Source organism: Choloepus didactylus, chromosome 1 (assembly GCF_015220235.1).
Source record: "Choloepus didactylus isolate mChoDid1 chromosome 1, mChoDid1.pri, whole genome shotgun sequence".
NCBI classification, from domain to species: Eukaryota; Metazoa; Chordata; class Mammalia; order Pilosa; family Megalonychidae; genus Choloepus; species Choloepus didactylus.
Window position 1 is genome coordinate 76,885,437 of NC_051307.1, and position 24,372 is coordinate 76,909,808.

General features: G+C 39.2%; 1 protein-coding gene across 7 annotated transcripts in view; it reads left to right on the plus strand.

The window, feature by feature from the left end:
* The window catches only part of CD96 (CD96 molecule), a 111,068-nt gene that overhangs the window by 52,583 nt on the left and 34,113 nt on the right, over nucleotides 1-24,372 (plus strand). For 5 of the 7 annotated variants that reach the window (XM_037835208.1, XM_037835213.1, XM_037835223.1 and 2 more), the window contains exon 8: nucleotides 4,681-4,773. In XM_037835208.1, coding sequence (XP_037691136.1) covers nucleotides 4,681-4,773 — 93 coding nt within the window. Of the gene's footprint in view, nucleotides 1-4,680; nucleotides 4,774-18,212; nucleotides 19,557-24,372 lie in introns of those variants that run through there. The other 2 variants (XM_037835241.1, XM_037835235.1) reach the window with 2 other exon arrangements.

Consider the following 24,372-nt stretch of genomic DNA (forward strand, 5'->3'; position numbering starts at 1 on the left):
ATGAGTAGAAGTTGTTCATGACAACTGTCAGATATGCATATGCATGTGTTTCATATGCATAAAACACACAGATTTGCAAATCATTGTTACAATTTGACATTGCCATTAACATCTTTTAACACCTTTCTATCTTCAGAGACATTGTAGTTTATGACATACCCATAAAAACAGAATAATTTATGAGGGAGAGAGCTTTCTTTTGTACGAGGCCACAGTTTGCATCTTGAATCTTGCCTAACTCTATCCCAAATGCAGGCAGTTGGTCAATGGGAGCCTTGGATGAAGACAGGGTATGGCTTGGTGCAGATCCAGCTCTGCTTCTCAGAAGTTTGTGTCATTTTGATACTGGGATAGTGGCATCATCCTTTTAATCCTGTCTGCCTGTATATGTGTATGCATGAGCACATCACCCTATGAACTTTGAGTTATTCATCCAGAAGTGGTGATGGATTTACACAGAAACATCCATACTCAACTTTGCCTAATTCCCTCAGAAGTAAGGGCACCTCCTTCCTAGAAGGTTGTACATGGTTAGGGCAGCAGTATTGGAACAGTATGAAGGTAACTTGATCTCGCATGGATTTGCTGATTTGCCGATAGAATCTAAGGAATCTAAGAACATGAGCTAAAAGAGCAAAAAAGAAAAAAAAAAGCCCAAATCCTAAGGAGAACCCATTCTCATAATAGACAGAACAATGACTGAAAACTCAGTATTTTCTGATGTTAAAGCTGTGCTTGGTTTTAATATCATAAAATAATAAATACTTTTAGGATAATAAGGAAGAACACTGATTCTGATAGCGAAACTACACCGTAATTCTGATTTTATAGGGTGGCCCCTGATCTATTGTAATTTTAGGCTCTGAGAGGGTGGTTAATTTTAGATTGTCAAATGACTTTTTATCCTGTGTGATCACACATTAAAGACAATAAATCTTGAAGAGTTCAGTTTCCCACAGTTAGAGCTTACATTCTGGTAGCACATTCTAACATGTACTGTGAATGATTTAGAAGAAGCATTAGAGGCTCAGGAAAACAATGCCATCCCTGTATCATATTTCCCTATTTGCTGCAACTTCTTAAACACTTTCCTCCAAACATCCTTTCTGTCTATTGTCATACTGCTGGATGCTGTATGAACTCTGGAGTAAATTTCTAATGCCTTGTGTGAGAGTCGTTGCTTTATCAAGCTTTTATGGTTGCCAAGATATTGAAATGAAACACAGGAGAAAAATCTGTCTTCTCTGAGTGTTAAGGTAGAGAATTCCTGAGAATATTTCACAGCAGGAAGGAGATTTATTAGTTAATTTGTTCCCAGGGAAGGGTAATAATGTTTGATACTGTAAGATAAGAGCCCTCTAAGGTACTCCCATCCCCACCTACCCCATTCTCCCCAGAAGTTCAAGTGCTAGGTGATACTCTAGAGAACTGAGGCAAGAAGAGGTTGGGTGGGGGTGACCAGTGGTCCATCAGGCAGATATTTGAGCACCAGGGCCTGCAGAATTCCCACAATTCAACAGAAGCCACAAAAAAGCACTTTCCAAAAAGTCCTGCCCTGCTAGCCTGTCAGAATGTCTACAACTGTAGCACTGCAGAGGAATTTTTTGGTACATTCAAAGAGTTTTTGTTTGGTTGGTTGGTTTTTCAGGTGGGGAGGGGGGTGTATTTTGTTTTGTTTTAATCCAAAAGTTAAGAGCAATTACCCCTGGGGTGGGTAATATGGCGGCTGTCATCAGACTTGACAGAGCTCTGTTTATTAAATGGATTTCCAACTGTTACTGTGAGACCAAAACCTTTGAGATAGAAAGATAGATAGTTGAGTATTTAAGGGTCATGTGTGTATAAGTGTGTGTGTGTGTGTGTGTGTGTGTGTATCACGTGGTGGAAAGAGGAAATAAAAAGGGATATCTCAATAGACCACTGAATACTGAGGCGGGAGACGCCCAGCAAATACTTCATGTTTCATGCTTTCCCTCAGTGCAGTCAGCCTGGTACCCAGGACTGACCTTGGTATTCCTGAGAGCATCAGGAAAGAGTACTTCCCAGACATTAATATGCAAACAAATCACCCAGGGATCTTGTTAAAATGCAGTTTCTGATTAAGTAAGTCTGGAGAGGCGCTAAGATTCTATATTTATAACAAGCCTCTAAGAGATGCCTATTCTGCTGGTCCCTGGACCACATTTTGAGAAGCAAGGCCCTAGGGAGCCCTGGGGTTGCATTCAATTCTAGATGGTTCACATTAAAGGCTGATACAAGCTCTGAGGAAGCCCAAGATTTGACCAGCTGCCCCAGGGTCCAGAACGTGCACCTCAGAGAGGCTGGGAGAGCCCTGCCAGTCCTCCTCCCAAAGTGGACACCTCCAAGAACAGATTAGGCCAGCAACTTGACCCCTTAATACGCTGTGGTAAATGCAATTGTCTGACAACTGGCCCCGGCGTCTCCGCTAAACTCTGCATTATTCCCTTTATTCCCTGTTAGGTTTAGCCACTCCTTTTATACCCCCCTGGGGTAGTTTACAGTCTGATTTGAAACCAGACAGACTTTTTTCTTGGCTTTGGTTTCATGCTGAAAATGATGTGTCACTTTTGTCACAGGGCAAAGAGTTCTCAAAATTCATATCTTGCAAGAACAAATTCCTAATGCACTATGAGGCTATGTGTACCAAGAGACCCTGATATTTCAAAGACATTTGGTGATGAAATATTACAGAAAAACATACTAAAACAAAAATATTCAGTAAGCTGTATGTGCTTCTAACCTAATAATTATGGAAATCTGGGACTGAACATATCCTATCAACATCTTCTGTTCCAGAGGTTGGCATCTTGTAAAGGCTGAGATAATAAATATCTTAGGCTTTGTGGGCCATACAGTATCTGTGACAACCATTCAACTCTGCCAATATATCTCAATAAAAACCATAGACACTAGTAAACAAATGAGCATGTCTACATCCTGATAAAACTTATTTGGAAACAAAGGCCATGGTCAGAATCTGACCTATAGGCTTACATAGTTCCTCAACTGCTGTTCTAACCCATCTACAAAGAAAAGCATCTAGGCATTTGTTTTCCAGGCCCATGTCCCATCTTATTAAGGTACTACTTTGGAAGATGATGCTTATGATCTACCAACAGTCAGATATGTACTTAAATTTGTTCTTCTTTCTTCCAGTGTTAAGAATGAATTTGTATACATGCATTCATCTACTTGCATTTGCCAGCAACTAGAAGCATAGTGAAGAATAAAAGAATTACTTAAGAGTCACTCCTGATATAGGGCAGTGATAAGGTCTTTGCTAGGATAAACACTGAGGGCTATGGCAGATCATGAAGATCTCTAGGCCTCCTCAAGTTTGTGAAGGTGAGTTTGGGGATGGGAAAGTGTCAGGAAACAGCATACACAAAGACCTGGAATTCATAGAGAGCATATTGTGTTAGGGAAATTGAGTTGGAATGCAGCCTGTTAGGAGCCTGAAGGAGAGGGAAGGAGGATGGGCAATGCAAGGAAATGATATTGGAGATGTGATGAGGTTCAAAATCATGATCAGACTTGTATGTTATGCTGAAGAGTTCAGACCTGGCTTTGGATGGCATGATGAAGGAAGTCATTCTGTTGACCAGTTTATACACTCTTCACATAACTGCCCTCCACCATCACCACCACCAACAACAACCACCACAATAACTTTTCAGAGGTTAATAGCATAAAAGCATGTAAGGGCCTGCTGCAAATACTACCTACAGCTAATAGCAATGACAGCATCATTAATAATGAGAATAAAACATAAATGTGTCTAGATTTTTAAAAATTCCTTCCAATTTGCTACATGCTGTCATGTAACAGAACTTTAATAATATACACTTATCCTTTAAAGTAAATCACAGAATAGGACCAATTAGTATAATTTGCAATCAAATATACAAATAATTGACACAGCTCATCAGATGTGTGACACTATATTCCAATGACATTATCTCCTAGAAAATCACAAAATTTCCTAGCCTCAAAATCTTTTAACCATAATTTAACCCACATGTCCCTGAAGTCAATAGGCCTTCCTGATACATATTGTTTTATATTTCTAATAGGACTATTTTAAGGTATAATAATGGAGGCTTTCAGGAACTGATATGAATGTGTAATATAATAAATAAAACAACATATTCTAGCCTGCCCTCCCCACACATGAGAAGTTATAGCCAAGTAAAATTGTATGACAAAAATTAAAATTTTAGAAAAAGCTGATAAATTTTTTTTGTAATTTTATGGATTTAGCAAGCTGTATGGTTACTTTTCAAATACTTCAAAATATTAGCTGTTATCATCATTTTACCAGGTCTTGCTTAATTGCCACTTTCTCCAGGAAGATTTGCCCTGACCTCCCAATCTTCTCTGATGCTCCTACACTGCATTCCCCTAGCACCTTGGATGTCCACTGTCATAGCAGTCAACATAGTGTCTGGTTACTTATCTATTTTGCAGATTGTATGACTTTAAGGACAGCCCATGCCTTTCATATGCACTATTATATCCCGGTGCCTTGCACATAACAGGTCTTCAAGAGTGACTTGTTAGATGAATTAATAAAAGTAGGTTTGGGGGGAACCAAGTCAAAACTTGCCTTTCTTTAGAATACTTTGGTTATTATAAAGGTCTATTTGATTCTATTTTCAGGCTCTGTGACTCCTCCATCCCATCCTTCACCCAACAGAACAGATTCCACCCATAGCACCCAATCTTCTCCAGCTGACGGCATTTCTCCTACAAGTAAGAATGTTTTCATACTGTTTTCCTTTGCATGGGCTATATTATTTCTTTATCCAGACATTTTGATAAAGAAAAAACATTTCAAAAAACTTGCTTGATTCATGACCTTTTCTTAGCTATGACATTTTAGATAAACATATTAAGTACTATCCTCATGACTTCAAAGAGTTAACAAAGTTTCCAAAGTTCTTCACTTGAAGCCCTGGGAAAATCATGGTTAATAAATATTCAGTGAGAAATTTCATTTCTGTATTTATGGTTAAATAGGATAATAAATTGACAGTCCTCCTCTGCAGCTGTGTTCTCAGTGGAATGTCTAGGAAATTGGTTGTAAATGGGGATCCAGTGGACCAGAGGTAGCTACACAATTTTAAGTTGAAGTTTGCTCTGGTTCAAATTAATTTTGACAAAGGTGACAGTGAGAACTATGTTTGAGCCCTGCCAGTTGTGGCATTATTAATGATGGAGGTCAGATCAGATCAGTATAACTGTGACAAAGGGATAGCAGTGACTTTCAGAAGTTGGCACTGAGAAAATTACAAATCACCATATCTATGGTGTCTGTGTTTAACAGAGAGACATGGTGGCTTTCTCTACTAAAAAAGTATATTCTATGTAAAATAGAAGTATGATTTTCATTTCTTATTTAATTAAAACTATCAATTTTAGCTCAAAATAGTAACTAAAATGGAATAAAACAAAAGCAGTGAGTAGAAATGAACAAACAGTTCCTATGGCCTGCAGTCATCGTCAGAGATTGACAGCTCTCAGGAAATGAAACATGTAGCAAAGTGAAAAATGCCTGCAAATCACCCATCAGAATGTTTGTATCATCTTATTTTTCTATATTCTAAATATTTTCTAATTTTCATTTTTTGTGAAACTTCTTTTTCTTCCATTCCCAACTCATTATTCAGCAATAAACAATGAGTAGAGTGTGGCCTTCTTCATTTAGCAAATACTAGCATATTCAGTAATAATACCTTATATCTCTATATTGCTCTGTATATTAGTTACCTATGGCTGCATAACATATTACCCTAAAACTGAACACCTGAGAAAACATATATTGTCTTACATGGGGTTCTGGAGGTTAGAAATCTAAGAGCAGCTTAACACAGTGGTGGCAGCTCAAGTTCTTTCATGAGGTTGTAGTCAAACGCTGGCTGTAGCTTCAGTCATCTGAAGGCTTGATGGGGTGCTGAAGTACCTGTTTCTAAGCTCCAGCATGTTGGCAGGAGGTTTCAGTTCCTCAACAAGTGGGTCTCTCCTTAGAGCTGACTGTTCACATACAGTAGCTGGCTTCCCCCAAACTGAGTAATCCAAGAAAGAGATTGACCAAGACAAAAGCCACAGTGCCTTTGGATGACCTAGTCTCCAAAGTGGCACACCATTGCTTCTGCTTTTTTCTATTCTTTAGCAGTAAGTCACATTCCAGCTCATACTGAAATGGAAGGGAATTAGTCTCTACCTTTTGAAAGTAGGGATACCAAAGAATGTATAGACAAATTAAAATCACCATGCTCTGCCATTTAGAAAATGTTTTCACATTAAAGACAATGTAGTCTGATCTTCTTTACTATGAGAGGGAGACAGAGGAGGTATTATCATTCCCATTTTTCCAAATGGAGACACTGAGATACTGAGAGCTTAAATGATCATACTAGTCAATGGTGAAGGTGGTATTCACAGCAGTCGTGTGACAACAAATCTAGTTGTCTCCTCATAATACCACATATTCTACAACTGGTCTAAACACTTCATGAGTACAGGTATCATATTAGGTTTGCCTCCTACCACATGCCTAGCACAGAGTAGGCACTCAAAAAATATTAGTTGAGTAAATGAATGAATGAAAGAATTAATGAGAATAATGTTCTTTCACTACAAAATGGCATTTTAATAGACCCTATGGTATTTTTTTAAAATAGATGATAATTTGTTTCTACAAAAAGATTTCAGTCTACTTGGAGAGAGATGGCATGCACATATGAAAATAATAATTCAAACCATTAAGTTGAAAGGTGCCGCACACTATATAATTAAAATGTCTAGTTGAAGGTACAGAACAGTAAGCGTTAGACTGTGAGTAAAGAAAGGTCCTATGGGTTCATGGGGTCAGGAAATATTACTGAAGAAAGGTGAAATAAGATGACCCCTTAATGGTGCATTGTATTTACTTGACTCAATTAAGATCTTGAAAGAACATTCTAAGCAGAGAGAACAAAGCAAGCAGTTGTGCACTGGCAAAGATGTTCATGGGGATTTGAGAAAATGTCAGTAGAGAAGCCTGAGTGAGATGGGGTGGAATTGTGTAGTAGTAGAGAAGCAGGGATCAAGATCGGAAAATGCAGAATAAAGAGAGCCTTGTGCCCCAGCCTAGGAATTCTAAATGTTACCATTTAGGATATGGGATAGGGACTCCATTAAACATTTTTTTTAGAAAGGAAGGGATTTAATCCATTCACCAAATATTTACTGAGTACCTACTATATACCAGGTGTTCTTCTTAGTGCTGGGAATACAATAGTGAACAAAATAGAAAACAATCCCTGCCCTGATGGCATTTACTTTGCTCTAGTTAAGAGCAAATAACTTTCTCCTAGCTGAGTTCCCTATGGGGTTAGTCAACACACATTAAATGCTCTTATTATACCAAGCAACATTCTTATTTCTGTGAAAAAATCAAGTAAAGAAAAAGCACAGTTGCTACCTTTAAGGAGCCTGCAATTTCATATAGGTCTAGAATTAGAGAGGAAAAGAAAGTTCAGTCAGGTAAATATATTTTAAGAAAAAAAAACAAAACAAAACAGGAAAAACACTCTACCTGATCTAATATTCCATTAAGTTTATATAGTTGAGAAGTTTCTGTAGCATTGAAAGTCCTCCTTAAGTTGATGTCATCCACATAGTGATGTTAAGAGATCCCCTGAGAAAACCTCCCCAGAGATTCAGCAATAAAAGGACAAATCTCACTTGCTTAGAACTCCAGAGGATGGTAGAGACTGGAGAAGGACTCCACAAATGCTGAATTGAAGAAAATGGAAAATATCAGGTAGGAAACTTCCATCCTGGACTGGCCGTCCACTCCTTCTTCCTCACTCAGTCCCACTCAGCTTGGGGAGTTGCTCATAGGCAGTGACCCGGATCCCTCCACCTCCCACCAGGGACAGCAGAGATAGAACCCCATGGATATACTGGCATGAGACCCAAGTCCACAGAGACCCAGGGCTGGACACAAGCTGATGAGAAGTACTGCATACAAAAGGGCCCCCGGAGTGGGGAGTGGAAAAAGAGAGAGATGGCAGTAGTGGGGTACTCAATCTAGTTAGTTTCATTTGGAACCCCTAAATGCAAAAAAGAGTTTTCTGGAGAAACCTACTTTTCTGGATTGACCCCATCTGGCCCCTCAGGGTGAGATACCCTAACAAGGAAGAAAAGAGAGGCAGAAAAGCCTCACAGAGAAAAAAAAAAAAATGGGAGTTGAGGGTTTAAAATGAACTTCTGTAAGATAGAAGGGTCCCAGAACTGAAAAGTATAAGGAAAATGGGACACTGAGTGAGGAAGAGAATTTAAACAAATAACAGGAACTGGGAAGAAAATTCTGCACGAAAACAAACAGAGCAGAACAAGATTCCCCACGAAGGAAGAGAGGAAAGGAAGCTTTCTCCTGGAGGTGAAATAATTACACAAAAAGTGTAATCTTAAAAATTGTACCATATGTTCAGGGCAAGAATCAGATGAAGAAGAGCTGAGAAAATTTGATCAGTTAAACTCAGTCTATGCTAAAAGTCTAGAATAAGTTGGACCAAGCATCAAAATAGCCATAACACTAAGCTAACCAACAACAAAACCCAAGACAAGAGGGAGAAACTGACCTTCAGAGTTAGCTAATCAAGATAATCAGATGCCTAGACATCAGCAAAAAATTACAAGCTGTACTAAGAAACAGAAGATATGGCTCAGGCAAGAGAATAAATTAAAACTTCAGAGGAGACATGGGAAGGCCCATGGTTGGCATCTGCTGGTCCTTCATTCCTGGGTTTCATTGTTTTCAGCTTCTGATTCCAGTGGCTTCCTCTCTGAGTTTCTGTGGGTCCTCTCATAGCTTCTGCAGGGCTTTTCTCTGTGTGTCATTTATCCTCTCATAAAGGACTCCAGTAAAAGGATTAAGACCTTCCTTGAATGGGCTGGGTCGCATCTCAGTTGAAATAACCTTACCAAAAGGTCCCACCCACAACAGGTCTACACCCACAGGAATGGATTAAAAGAACATGGCCTTTTCTGGGGTATGTAATAGTTTCAGACTAACACAATTGACTTTTTGGATCCCAAAGATGCATGCTTTTTCCATATGCAAAATACATTTGTTCCATCACAATATCACAAAGGCTTAAATAATTTCAGTAATAGTATTAAGCACATCAAAATCAATTACATATGTGGTCTGTCCTGGGACAAAATTATCCTCTGGCTGTGGACCTGTGAAACTTAAAACAATTTATCTGCTTCCAGTATACAAAGGATGGACAGTCATAGAATGAACATTCCCATTTCCATAGGAAGAAATTAGAAGGAAAACAAGGGTTACCATACCCAAACAGTTCCTAAAATCTGAAGAGCATACTTCATTTGATTTCAAGTTCTGAAAATCATCTGTAGAGTGCCTTTTTTTCCCTTGGGGTTTGATAGAGCAGCAGCCTCACACTTTCCAAGGGCTTATGCAGCAGCCCTGCTCTCTCCAAACACTGGGGTGAGGGTTCCAACATCTCCAAGCACTGGGGAGATTGCCATGCTCTCTGCTCCACCCTCTTCAAGCATTGGGCTGACAGCCAGACTCTCTGCCATCTCCTGGGCACAGGCTCAACTACCTCAGAACAATGGGATGGTGGCCAGACTCTCCCCAATCCCTGGGGAATGTGCTCCACCCTCTCTGAAGCCTGGGGTAGGAGCACTCTTCCTGAACATAGAGGTGGTCAAGCTCTCCTTAATCTCCCAGGCATCTGAGAATCCTGGGGTGTTGTGATGGTTAGGTTCATGTGTCAGCTTGGCCAGGTAATGGTGCCCAGCTGTCTGGTCAAGTGAGCATTGGCGTAACCATTAATGTGAGGACATTTCATAGACTTAAATCATCGGTAAGTTGATTACATCTGTGGCTGATTACATCTACAATCAGCTAAGGAGAGTGTCTTCAGCAATGAGAGACATTTAATCCAATCAGTTTAAGGCTTTAAAAGAAGTTATTTTCATCTATACATCAGCCAGCCAGCCAATCCTGGGGAATTCACCAAAAACCTTCATCAGAGTTGCCAGCTTGCAGCCTGCCCTACAGAATTTGGACTCATTCATTCCCCACAGTTGTGTGAGATACTTTTATAAATTATCGTATTTACAGGTAGCTCATGTTGATTCTGTTTCCCTAGATAACCCTGACTAATACAGATGGTAACATTCTTCCTGAACAATGGGACAGATGGTGCACCCTCTGAAAACTCTGGGGCAAAATCACCCTTTCCACATGCATGGATGATTAAAAGAACATGGCCTTTTCTGGGGTACATAACAGCTTCAAACTAACACACACAGAAAGACTAAGTCCTGATTTCTCATCAGAAACCATGGGGGCAAGAAGCAGTGATAGATATGTTTAAAGTACTGAAAGAGAAAAACTGCCAAAGATTCTTTATCCAGAAAAACTGTCCTTCAAACATGAGGGAATGTTTAAAATGGTCACAGGTAAACAGTAACTGAGAGAGTTATCACTGAGAGATCTGCTCTACAAGAACTATTAAATGGAGTTCTACAGGTTGAAACAAAAAGACAGGAGAGAGTGGCTTGGAGTACCATGAAGCAATGAAAATTACCAATAAGGGCAACAAAAGAGAAAATGCAAAACCCAATAGTACAGTATCCTCAATGTACAACTCTACTCTTTAATTCCTATAGGAGTAAGAATAAAATTGAACAAGTGCGTCAGTTTGAATGTATTATGTCCCCCAAATGTGATTATCTTTGATGTAATCTTGTGTGGGCAAACCTATCAGTGTTAATTAGATTGCAATTCTTTGAGTGTTTCCATGGTGATGCACCCCATCCAACTGTGGGTGATGACTCTGGATAATTTCCATGGAGGTGTTGGCCCCACCCATTTAGGGTGGGTCTGAATTAAATTACTGGAGCACTGTATAAGATCAGACAGAAGGAGCAAGCTACTACAGCCAAGAGGGACACTTTGAAGAAAGCACAGGAGCTGCAGATGAGAGACAGTTTGAAGATGGCCGTTGAAAGCAGACTCTTGCTCCGGAGAAGCTGAGAGAGGACAAATATCCCAAGTGCAACTAAGAGTGACATTTTTGAGGAACTGCAGCCTAGAGAGGAATGTCCTGGGAGAAAGCCATTTTGAAACCAGAACTTTGGAGTAGATGCCGGCCACCTGCCTTCCCAGCTAACAGAGGTTTTCCGGACACCATTGGCCATCCTCCAGTGAAGGTACCTGATTGCTGATGTGTTACCTTGGACAATTTGTGGCCTTAAGACTGTAACTGCGTGTGCCAGTTTGAATGTATTATGTCCTCCAAATGCCATTATCTTTGATGTAATCTTGTATGGGCAGATCTATCAGTGTTAATTAGATTGAAATTCTTTGAGTGTTTCCATGGAGATGCACCCCACCCAACTGTGGGTGATGACTCTGATTGGGTAATTTCCATGGAGGTGTTGGCCCGCCCATTGAGTGGGTCTGAATTAAATTACTGGTGCACTATATAAGATCAGACAGAAGGAGCAAGCTGCTCAGCCAAGAGGGACACTTTGAAGAAAGCACAGGAGCTGCAGATGAGAAATATTTTTGAAGGATGGCCATTGAAAGCAGACTCTTGCTCCAGAGAAGCTAAGAGAGAACAAACACTCCAGAGCAACTAAGAGTGACATTTTTTGAGGAACTGCAGCCTAGAGAGGACCATCCTGGGAGAAAGCCATTTTGAAACCAGAACTTTGGAGCAGATGCCAGCCACATGCCTTCCCAGCTAACAGAGGTTTTCCGGACACCATTGGCCAACCTCCAGTGAAGGTACCTGATTGTTGATGACTTTCATTGGACATTTTATGGCCTTAAGACTGTAACTTTGTAACCAAATAAACCCCCTTTATAAAAGCCAATCCATCTCTGGTGTTTTGCATTCTGGCAGCATTAGCAAGCTAGAACAACAAGGAAAAGGCATATTTCCTGATAATGGACATGCAAAATATAAAGTGGTAAAGATGGGCAAAAACAACATAAAGAGGAGAAACAGAGGGATATGGAGGCAGAGAATATGTATGCTATTGAAGCTAGGTTGGTATCTTTTCAAATTAGTGGGTTATAGATGTAGGATGTGTAATATAAACCCCAGGGTAACAACCCAGAAAGTACTTTAAAAATATACAGAAACAGAAATGTGGAAGGGATCAGTCAGATATATAACAAAAGATAAACTACATAGAAAAGGAGTTGCAATAAAGAGAAAGAGAGAGCCCCTACCCCCAAAAAAGATATAGCATATAAAAAACAAAGGCCAAAATATACTTCCTTTACAATAACACTGACTGTTAATAGGCTAAACTCCCCAAACAAAAGACACAGAGTTTCAGAATGCATAAAAACAATGACCAATATATGATGTTTATATGAGACTTCTCTTAGACCCCAAAACACAAATGAGTTGAAAGTGAAAGGTTGAAAAAAGATATTCCATGCATAGAGTAAACAAACAAAGAGCTGAGGTAGCTATACAAATATTGACAAAATAGTCTTTAAGTCAAAAGCCTTTATAAGAGACAAAGAAAGACACTATATATTAATAAGAAGGGGCACTCTACCAAGAAGAAATAACAATCATAAATATTTATGTACTATGGTTCCCACAATTCATGAGGCAAACCCTGGCAAAACTGAAGGGAGAAATAGACACCTCTACTATAACAGCTGCAGACTTCAATATACCACTCTCATCAATGGATAGAACATATAGACAGAAGATCAAAAAGGAAACAGAAAACTTGAATAATATGATAAATGAACATATACAGAACATTGCACCCCAGAACAGCAGGATAAATGTTCTTCTAAAGTGCACATGGATTATTATCCAGGATAGAACACAAGTGTCACAAAACAATAAATTTTAAAAGACTGAAATTATACAAAGCATCTTCTCTGACTGTGATTGAATGAAGCCAGAAATCAATAACAGATGAAGAACTAGAAAATTCACAAATATTTGGAAGTTAAAAAAGACACTCTTAAACAATCAGTGGGTTAAAGAAGAAATTGGAAGGGAAATCAGCAGGTGTCTTGAGGCAAATGAAAATGAGAATACAACGTATAAAAATTCATGGGATGTAGCAAAGGCAATACTGAAAGGGGAATATGTACCCTACATGCTTACAGTAAAAAAGAAGAAAGAACTAAAATCAAAGACCTAACTGCACACTTGGATGAACTAGAAAAATAACAGCAAACTAATCCCAAAGCATGCAGAAGGAAAGAAATAGAAAAGCTTAGAGCAGAAATAAATGAAATTGAGAATTAAAAAAAAAAAATAGAGAGAATGAACATAGCCAAAAGTTGTTTCTTTGAAAATATCAATAAAGCTGACCAACCCTTAGCTAGTCTGACAAAGAAAAAAGAGAGAAGACATTTAAAAAAATCAGAAATGAGAGGGGAGACATTACTACTGACCCCACAGAAATAAGAAGGATCATAAGAGGATACAAAGAAAAACTGTATGCCAAGAAAATAGAAAACCTAGATGAAATGGACAAATTCCTAGAAACACCCAAACAGCATACAGTGTCTCTATAAGAAATAGGAGACCTCAACAGACCAATTACAAGCAAAAAAATTGAATCAGTCATCAAAACTCCCCCAACAAAAAAAGCCCAGGACCGGATGGCTTCACAGGTGGAGTCTAACAATCATTCCAAGAAGAATTAATTCCAATTCTTCTCAAACTCTTCCAAAAAAATTGAAGGAGAGGGAAAACTACCTAACTCATTCTATAAGGCTGTATCACTTTAATACCAAAGCCAGATAAAGATACTGCAAAAAAGAAAATTACAGACTAATTTCTGTTATGAATATAGATGCAAAAATCCTCAACAAAATACATGCAAATAAAATCCAACAGCACATTAAAACAATTATACACCATGATCAAGTGGTTTTTATCCCAGGTACACAACGGTGATTTAACATAAGGAAATCAATTAGTGTAATATACCACACTAATCAAACAAAGGAACAAAACAAATAATCATCTCCATTGATGCAGAAAAGATATTGGAGAAAATTCAGCATCCTTTCTTGATAAAAAACATTTAGAAAATTACAAAGACAAGGAAACTTCCCCTATGTGATAAAGGGCATATATGAAAAAAAACACATCTAACATCATACTGAATAATGAAAGACTGAAAGCTTTGCCTCTGACATCTGAGACAAGACAAGGATGCCCACCCTCACCACTCTTATTCAACATTGTACTGGAAGTTCTACCCAGAGCAGTGAGGCAAGAAAAAGAAATAAAAGTCATCCAAATTGGAAAAGAAGAAAACCTTTCACTATTTGCAGATTACATGATCCTATAGATAGAAAGTTGCAAAAAATGTACAACAAAGTTACCTAATAAACGAATTCAGCAAAGTGACAAGGTACAAGATCAATGCACACACATCAGTAGTGTTTTTATACACTAATAATGAGCTATCTGAGAAGGAAATCAAGAAAAAACATCCATTTACAATAGCAGCTAAAAGGATCAAACATCAAGGAATAAATCTAACCAAGGATGTAAAGGACTCCTACACAGAAAACTACAAAGCATTGCTAAAAGAAATCAAAGAAGACCTAAATTAATGGAAGGATATTCTGTATCCATGGATTGGAAGACTAAATATCATTAAGATGTCAATTCTACCCAAAATGATTTACAGATTCAAGGTAATCCTATCCCAACCAAAATTCCAAAACCCTACTTTTCAGGAATGGAAAAGCCAATTATCAAATTTATTTGGAAGGGTAAGGCCAAAAAAATCTTAAAACTTCTTTAAAATAGCCAAAAACATCTTGAAAAGAAGAACAAAGTTGAATAACTCACACTTCCTAACTTTAAAGCATATTACAAAGCTAGAGTAGTCAAAAAAGCATGGTACTGGCACAAGTATAGATATATTGAACAACAGAATCAAATTAAGATTTCTGAAATAGACCTTCACATTTAGGCCAATTGATTTTTGACAAGCCTTCCAAGTCTACTCAATTGGGAAAGAATAGTCTCTCCAACAAATGGAGAATTTGATATCCATATGCAAAAGAATGAAAGAGGACCCCTATGTCATACTATATAGAAAAATCAACTCAAAATGGATCAAAGACATTAAGAATCAGGACTTTAAAACTCCTAGAAGAAAATGTAGGGAAGCATCTTCAGGATCCTGTGTTATGCAATGGTATCTTAGACTATACACACAAAGCACAAGCAACTAAAGAAAAAATGGAAAAATAGGACCTTATCAAAACGAAAACTTCTGTGTATCAGAGGACTTTGTCATGCAAGTGAAAAGACAATCTAATCAGTGGGAGAAAATATTTGGAAACCACATATCTGATATAGGTTTAACATCCATACTATAAAAAGAAATCCTATAACTCAACAATAAAAAGACAAACAACCCAATTTTAAAATGGGCAAAAAACATTTTTCCAAAGAGGATATACAAATGGCTAAAAAGCACATGAAAAGATGTTCCACATCACTAGTTATTAGAGAAATGGAAATCCAAACTGCAATGAGATATCATTTAGAAACACTCATACATTGCTGGTGGGAAAGTAAAATGGTACAACCACTGTGGAGGAAGGTTTGGCATTTCCTCAGGAAGCTAAGTATAGTAATACCATATGACCCAGTGACCCAGTGTTTTGGTTTGCTAAAGCTGTTGGAATGCAATATACCAGAAATGGGTTGGCTTTTACAATGGGGGTTTATTAGTTTACAAATTTACATGAAAATGTCCAAATTAAGGCATGAAAAGCATGATACCTTCTCTGCAGAAAGGCTACTGGCATCCAGGGTTCCTCTGTCACATGGGAAGGCACGTGGCCAGCATCTGCTCGTCCTTCTTTCCTGGGTTTCACTGTGTTCAGCTCCTGGCTTCAGTGGATCTCTCAGCTCCTTGGGGGCTTTCCTCTAAGCTCTCTGGGTGTTGCTCTCTCTGAGCTCTCTCAGCATTTTTCTGCCTTTATCTTCATAAAGGACTCCAGTAAAGGATCAAGACCCACATTGAATTGGGTGGGTCACATTTCAATTGAAACAACCTAATTGAAAGGTCCCACCCACCATAGGTCTGCACCCATGGGAATGGATTAAAAGAATGTGTTCTTTTCTGGGATACATAACAGCTTCAAACCAGCACACCCAACAATCCCACTATTAGGCATATATCCAGAAGAATTGAAAGCAGGGATTCGAACAGATATTTTGACAACAATGTTGACAGCAGCATTATTCACAATTGCCAAAAGATCAAAGCAACCAAGTGTCCATCAACTGATGAATGGATAAAGAAAATGCAGTATTCATTGGAATATTATTCAGCCATAAAAAGGAATGACATTCTGATGTATGCAACAACATGGATGAACCTTGAGGACATTATCCTGAGTGAAATAAGCCTGACACAAAAGGACAGATAAGTATGATCTCACTGATGTGAACTAATTATAATAAGTAAACTCATAGAGTTAGAATCTAGAATATAGGTTACCAGGGGATAGATTGGGGATAGAGAGTGGGAGTAGATGCTTAATTTCTGCAGAATTTTTATTTAGGTTGATTGTAAAGGTGTGGTGATGGCAGCGCATTATTGTGAGTGTAATTAACAGCACTAAATTATACAGGTGAATGTGGTTAATTGGGAAAACTTTTGGTTGTAAATGTTACTAGAACAAAACATAAAAGATAGAATATAGGACTGTATAACATAGTGAATCCTATTGTAGACAATAGACTATAGTTTTTAGTACAAGTGTAAGAATGGTCTTTCATGAATTATAAAAATATATAACACTAATAGAAGTTGTTGATAATAGGGTTGTGTATGGAAAAAATACACCTAATGTAAACTATGGACAATAGCTAATAGTACTATTTTAATGATTTTTCATCAATTAACTACTCTTTTAAAAATAGTACAATTACCAAAAAAGTGCTATCATCATTGTAACAAATATTCCACACCAATGCAAGGAGTTGACTGTGTGGTGGAGTATGAGTGTAGGCATGATTGGTCTGTAAACACAACTTCTCTAAAAAAAAAAAAAAGACTGCCTTAAAAGAAGATCCCAGCACATTGGATTCAAGGACTGTTTTAGATTAGTGGTTCTCAATGAGGCGATTTTGCCTCCCATGGGACATCTGACAATGTCTGGAGATACTTTTCATTGTCACAAGGCAGGGGGGGTGGGGGTAGGTAGGGGATGACTATTGGCATCTAGAGGGTAGAGGCCAAGGATGCTGTGCCAGTTTAGATATATTATGCCCCCCACAGAAAGCCATGATCTTTAATCCAATCTTGTGGGATACTGGGATTAGGTCAATTTCCATGGAGATGTGACTCACCAACTGTGAGTGACACCTTTGATTAGGTTGTGACCTGTTGATTAGATTATTTCCATGGAAGGGTGGCCCCACCCATTCAGCTTGGGTCTTGATTAGTTTACTGAAGCCCGATAAGAGCTCAGACAGGAGGAGCTCAGTGCTGCAGCCAAGAGAGACATTTTGGAGACGACCACTAAAAGTAGACTTTGCTAGTCCAGAGTTTGCCTGGGAGAAACTTAGAGAACACCCTAGATGCCTAGAGAGAAACATCCTGTGAGGAAGTTTTGAAACCAGAAACCCAGAGCAGATGCCAGCCACATGCCTGTGCCTTCCCAGCTAACAGGGTTTCTGGATGCCATCGTTGTTCTTCAGTGAATGTGCCCTATTGTTGATGCCTTTGTTTGGACACTTTTATGGCCTTAGGACTATAAATTTATAACCAAATATCCCCCCCCCCCTTTATAAAAGCCAATCCGTTTCTGGTATTTTTCGTAATGGCAGCATTAGCAAACTGGAACAGATGCTGATAAACATTTTACATACAGTGCATCATGGGAGAATCCCCACAATAAAGAATTATCCAGTCCAAAATGTCAGTAGTGCTGAGGTTTTGAAACCCTGTTTTAGATTACGACTCAGTAATAAGAGTAGGCATCTCTCAATTTACAAATCTGGACCTTCTGTCAAGATGGTAACAAGAGATTATATTTGAAACAGTGTTCAGTTTGTTTTGTTTTTTATATGTCAAAAAACATGTCAAATTAATGGCTGGTTAAACTTAAATAAAATTTGTTTTCTTAGAACAGTCACTGAATAACCACGGAAAACTCCAAATTTTGTCTTGGAAATCTGGAGAATAATTGTTCAATCCAATGATGACGGGCTGCCTCAGAAGCTGGTAGGATTCATCCTTGGGAATTTTTTTGAGAAAGGAAGCAAGATGGAGCATGTCATGGAAACCAACTTCAAAAGGCTAAAAATGGTTTCATTCCAAATTCTGAGATGTTATGAACTATTTAATTCAGTCATAATTACTAAGTTATATATCTGGCTGCAAACATCCATTCTTTTTCTTTTTTTTCCTTTGTGAAAAGATATTTTTTAACAAATATGAAGGTAATAGAAATGATATTCTTTAACTGGGGGAAAGGAACCTTATAACTCAAAACAAATGGCAAGATTTACCCAGGGAAGCCTAGCTCAATTCAACCTGAACCAATTAGTATTTGCTGAATCACAACTGCATTCCCAGACCTGTCCTAGGAAAATACAGGAGACTGACAAGCTAAGCAGCGAGATGAAACAGGTCCGCAAGGAACAATCAGAGACACCTGGCAAATCTAGTGTGGGGTACTACTGGCATAACTCAGAAACTCTCTAAGGGGAGCTGTGCCTGACTATGAATTGGCTTCTGGTTATATAGCCCAAAAGAACAGGCCTCAGAAATTCCAGCCCTGGTTGTGGCAGTCATCCAAGATAGTCACTTTATGCCCCTGTTGCACAGAACTTACAATCTAGCAGGACTTTTGTTCCTTGCCTCCCATTTCACTGTCTACCAGTCCATAGTCCCTTTGTCTCTTCCTCCTATTTTGTTTCCTGCATGCAATGCTTAGACCTGTTGACAAATGATTTTGACATTAAGACCTCTCTTAACAATTTAGCTGGTCCTCACCCTCTGAATCTTTCAACTCCTAGACACTTTAATAAAATGCCAGGCCTTGTCTGACATTTGGCCAACACCAGGCAGGCACAGCTGGTCCTTGGTGAGTGGGACTTCAGACACTGAAGGGTGTAAACTAAAGGGAGCAGCTACCCAGAGGGTACACTGAAACTACTCGTTTATGGAAAAAAGCTATCAGAAATGGGCAGGGGATCAATCTGAAAGAGCACGTCATTAGATGAGTGGAGTACAAAATCACAGAGGGAAGATAGTCAGAAAATCATTTGTATGTCAGGATATGGGATATGATCTAAAATTAAGAGGAGGTCCCATAGAGAGAGAGTCTGTCCGCAAGGCAGTGAAAAGACTTCCAGTGATTTGTTTGCCATGGCAACTTCTAACCCCTTGTTGGTCTTGCCAAGCCTGAATTATAGTGCCAAGGCACCTTGGATGCTGTCTGATAGCTTCTGCCTTTATTTTATGTATGTAAGCAAAGAAAAGTCAGTGAGGGCTGAGGGTGGGAGAGAAGAATCAGGGAAGTCTGCATAGGGGGCTCGGAAGGAAATATTAACTCAAATGGAAGAAAGATGAGAGCTGGATCTTCAGACAATCCTCTAGGGCAGAGACAAAATGAGTACAGAACGTGAGAAGACAAGTAGAATGAGTGCAAACTGATGGTTGGGTGGGGGTTGAGGAGATGTAAGCATGCCTAGGGGGAACCGGATAAAGGTGAGATTAAATCAATGGGCTTTGGATTTGGAGTGTGATCTGAATTGCAAGGAGCAGTCACTGTGCCTTTTCAAGTATGTGATTAAAACAGAAGCTATGAGCATGGTAAGTGGTGGGCAAGAGGGAGGGTGAAGGAAACCAAACAATATAGATTAAACATGATTTAAAGTCGTTATTATCAGTATTTTAATAGTAGACAATTAACCAAACAATTATAGTACAAATTTTGATAATTAAACCTAAAATAAAATTTTACTGGTGGTGCAAAAAAAAAAAGTGATGATTGTCTGAACTAGAATGGAGATATATAGAAAAGGAGAGAACTGTGAAGACCTGAAGGCATTGTCTGCCTAAAAATAGGGAATAAATAAAAGGTTTTGGGAAGACATTAATACAAGGGCCTTCCAGTTTTTTTTCCTGGTAATCACCTAAAAAAATTTTTACCAACTGACATCATTATGTTAGAATACAAAGCAATATTAACAATATTAATTTAGTGGTATGCCAGGCACTCTTCTAACTAGTCTTATCTCATTTAGTACACCCAAGAATACAATGATATGGGTACTTGTGGTAGTTTGAAGCTGTTATGTACCCCAGAAAAGGCCAAGTTCTTTTTTTTAATTCATTTTATTGAGATATATTCACATACCATGCAGTCATACAAAACAAAGCGTGCATTCAAGGGCCATGTTCCTTTAATCCATTCCTGTGGGTGCAGGACTATTGTGGGTGGGACCTTTTTGTTAGGTTACTTCAACTGAGATGCAATCCAGCCCATTCAAGGTGGGTCTTAATCCTTTTACTGGAGTCATTTATCAGAGGATAAAAGACAGAAAAAGCCGAGCGAGCTCAGAGAGAAAAACCTAGAGAAGTTTGGAGAGAGCTAAGAGAGAAAAGCCCTGGAGGAGCCAAGAAAGGGCCCTCAGAGGAAGCCATTGGAACCAGAACTGAAAGCAATGAAATTGCCAGCCACGTGCCTTCCCGTGTGACAGAGGCGTCCCGGATGCCAGCAGCCTTCTTCAGAGTCCAGGTATCATCCTGTTGATGCCTTAATTTGGACATTTTCATGGTCTAAGAGCTGTAAATTTTAAGTTAATGAATCCCCATTGTAAAAGCCAACCTATCTTTGGTATGCTGCATTGCAGCAGCTTTAGCAAAACAGAACAATACTACAATTATCCCTGTTTTATAGATGAAGAGACTGGGCAGAGAGAAGTTAAGTGACTTACCCAAAGTCAAACAGAAATTAGAAGATCCAGGATGGATCCAGACAGTCAGACCTCAGGGCCTGCTTTCAACTGTCATGATTGGTGCTCAACAAGTTTCTTTAGAGTAACTGAATAAATTCCTTCTAATGTGATGCTATTACAGCTGCCATGGAAAGGACAAACATGATAATTCTGCCTATATTAATATCTCCTTTGTCTAAACCAGTGTTTTCCTGAAAATGGCAGTCACTGAGAGTGGGATTGTTTCCTCAGTTGGATATAAATCAGAACAAAAGACCCTTCTCCATTCCTTCCCCCACCTCCAGTATTATAATTCTTATTATCCAGAGAAATGGGCCTATAGAATCCATGCAAATCTTCCAATGCTCTTCCTCAAGTCCTATTCTAGTGATTGTGTCTTTCTCACCAACTTTCACCTGGGGTACATATTGAAGGTTTTTAAAAATTTTCTCATTTCTTTCCCATATCTGTCATCCATAAGTCAAGGTTGGTTTCTTTATGACCGGTCTGCTTTGGGCATATGTTTATTCAATTTTCCCCTTTAGGGTGAGGTACCTCTGGAGAAAAGCTATCAGACAACGATGTTCAGTTCATTTTATAATTATTGAGTGGCTACAATCCCACCACATGGTGTGCCAAGAGCTTTGTTCTGCTTACTGTGATTTTCCCCCAAGGGAGTCCTGAAAACCCTTTCTAGACCAGCAAACCAGCAATTCACAGTCCCATCAACCATTTGTTAAGCACGTTTCCTCCAACATGCCTTCCACATGAAATCAGAGTTTTGTGGGGAGATCAGTATTTCACCCCACTTCTCTCCTTTATGCTGGGCTGAAGGTCAGTATCCACCTTACCTTATCCTGACGACTGGGATTCATGAGGCTGACTCAAATGTGTTTGGATATGGTTGATGACCCATATTCTTTTAAGGGCAATTCTCCAGTTAATGTTGCTATGAGTTGTAAGGGCAGCTTGTGCTGCAGGTGAATTGATGGAGTGCAATTACACATTTGTCAAGGAGTTGAGGTGGCTATGCTGACAGATGCTATGGGGATATAGAATGGAAGGTCGAGTGAAAATATTACTATTTGAGAAAATAAGTTAAATCTTCAAGTTCAGTTTTTCATAGGAATAATGTGAAGTCTTGGATAATCGAGCTCACTTAACCAGGTCATTCAAACAGCAGTTTGAGCTGACAAATAACTTTTGCCTTTGTATTTGGTTGACTGAATAAGCTGGACTGGATAGGTTCACAAAAACTAATTTTATTTTTTCCCATCATTTCCTGTTAAAGTTAGCTTTATTGAATAATTTCTTTTTGGCCTCCAAAACAAATTTCAGGCAGATTCCTTGGCTTTTTTTGGTGGTTTTCATATAATAAATGTGGTCTGCTTCCTTTCAGCCACGAGAACAGATTCATGTCAATAATTTAAAAGGCTTGTCAAACCTAATGTCAGATCTCTGAAAAATTAATTCAATCCAAAACTTCTCTCCTCTACCCTCCCCCAAGAATAGATCTACCTCAATTTTGGATGCTTGGGGTGTGTGAGATTGTGTACTTTTTGTCTGGTGGGGTGGGGGGTGGGTTGGAGACATTTTTGATTTCCTGGCTTCATCCTCTCCTCCATTCCTAGTTGCTGTTTTGGGCCCCTATTTGGTGGGCAGAGTGCAGGGAGAAGAGGGGAGAGGTGGTGAGGAAAGACATTGCTTAACAGGGGTGGATATAATCCAGCTTAAGACCCTCTGGATGGGGAGGACACAAAATTACCATCTTGACTTCACTCAGCAGATTTCTCAGAAATCCCTGCCTGGCCTGTGGCTGGGGTCCCCTTTGTCACAGGCCGTGCCTCTCCTGAGTCTTCTGCTTACACTCCCTGCCTGCAGCCCCTGAACTTCTGGAGGTCTGCCCCTCCAGGGTCATCTTTACTTCTCTAGGTATTCCTCCAGGGTGAGATCCTTTTTCGTGACATCCGTTTTGTGTGGGAAAACATGCATCTTTACCTCCTGTTTAAGAGGGAAGAGCTCCCCTCCTCCAGCCCAGCCCGCTCTCTCTTTTCTGTGTCCATCAGGGCTGCTAGCCAGTCATGGGTGCTCAGTGTAGCCCCTTCAGCCAGAGTCAGGTTCTCCATCTGCAAACTCTTCATCCACAGGCCAAGTTTCCTGAGTGGCTCTTCTGAAACCACACTTCACTTGAGCTAAGGTGAGGGGTCAGATTCCTCCTTTCATCCCTCTTCAGAGGGGACAAGATACACAGCACCCTGACAACTCTCTCCAAAGAAATCCTCACTCAAGCCATTTCTACTCCCTTACCCTTGAGGTTTTTGATGAGCAAGATGATGAATTAGAGCTTCTTATAGAACATGTTTCTGTCTTCACCATTCAACTCAGAACTGAATAGAGCGGTGTTCTGACTTAATTGAATTTCTAGTGATAACATAAAGGGATGATTTTTAAATTTAGTGAGAAATTTTTCTAGGAGTTAAAATAGTAAATAGGAAACCTTTCAAACCTTTTCATCTAACCTCATGGCCATATATGAATTATCATAAGCAAGATGGCTTGTATGAAGCAGTGTTTACTTCTAAGCCTCTTCTTCTTTCCTGGAAACAAGAGTCATTATGATGTACCTCTGGACACTTGCAAGGTTTAATAACAATAGATGTACAAAGTGAAGGAGAAATAAACAACCAGCAAACAAAGCAAACAATCCTCCATCACTGGGTTTGGCATATTAGTCAACTACGTAGTAGGTCAAAATAAAGAACCAACTATTGAATATTGAAGATGCTTTGCTGTATTGTAACCTTGAAACAGAAAAGACAAAAGCAAGCTGTCTTATTCACATGCTGAAATATATGATAAATAGGAATCTTAAAAATTTGACTAAGAGGAATACAAATAAAATTCTTTCCAAATGCTCTATTTGATATTGAGGCAGTCAGAGATATTCTCTTATAGGTACCCAATCTCCAGGTCAGGTTATAGGAAGGGATTTATTTCATTAAAAAGAAAAACAAAGGAAAACCTGAGAAACCAGCAGCATTGCCGCCACCAGCATGCCCCAGTTTGATCATCATTTTCGTGTGGCTGCTGCTGCTGTATGCACTGTGGCAGGTAGCCCTCCACACACTCACACCCAGTTCACACTCAGTTAAACACGGAGAGCAAACACCCCATGATGCCTTGCAAAGGCCAAGCCCTGGAATGGGCAGCTACCAGCAGGTTGATTTTTCCGAAACACTGCATGTGAAACCACATCCAGGGCTTTTGCAACTGCTGTGTCCTCTGCCTGAAAGGTGCCCCTTCCCCTCCTCTGCCTCTGTTCTCCCACTACTCCTTAGGG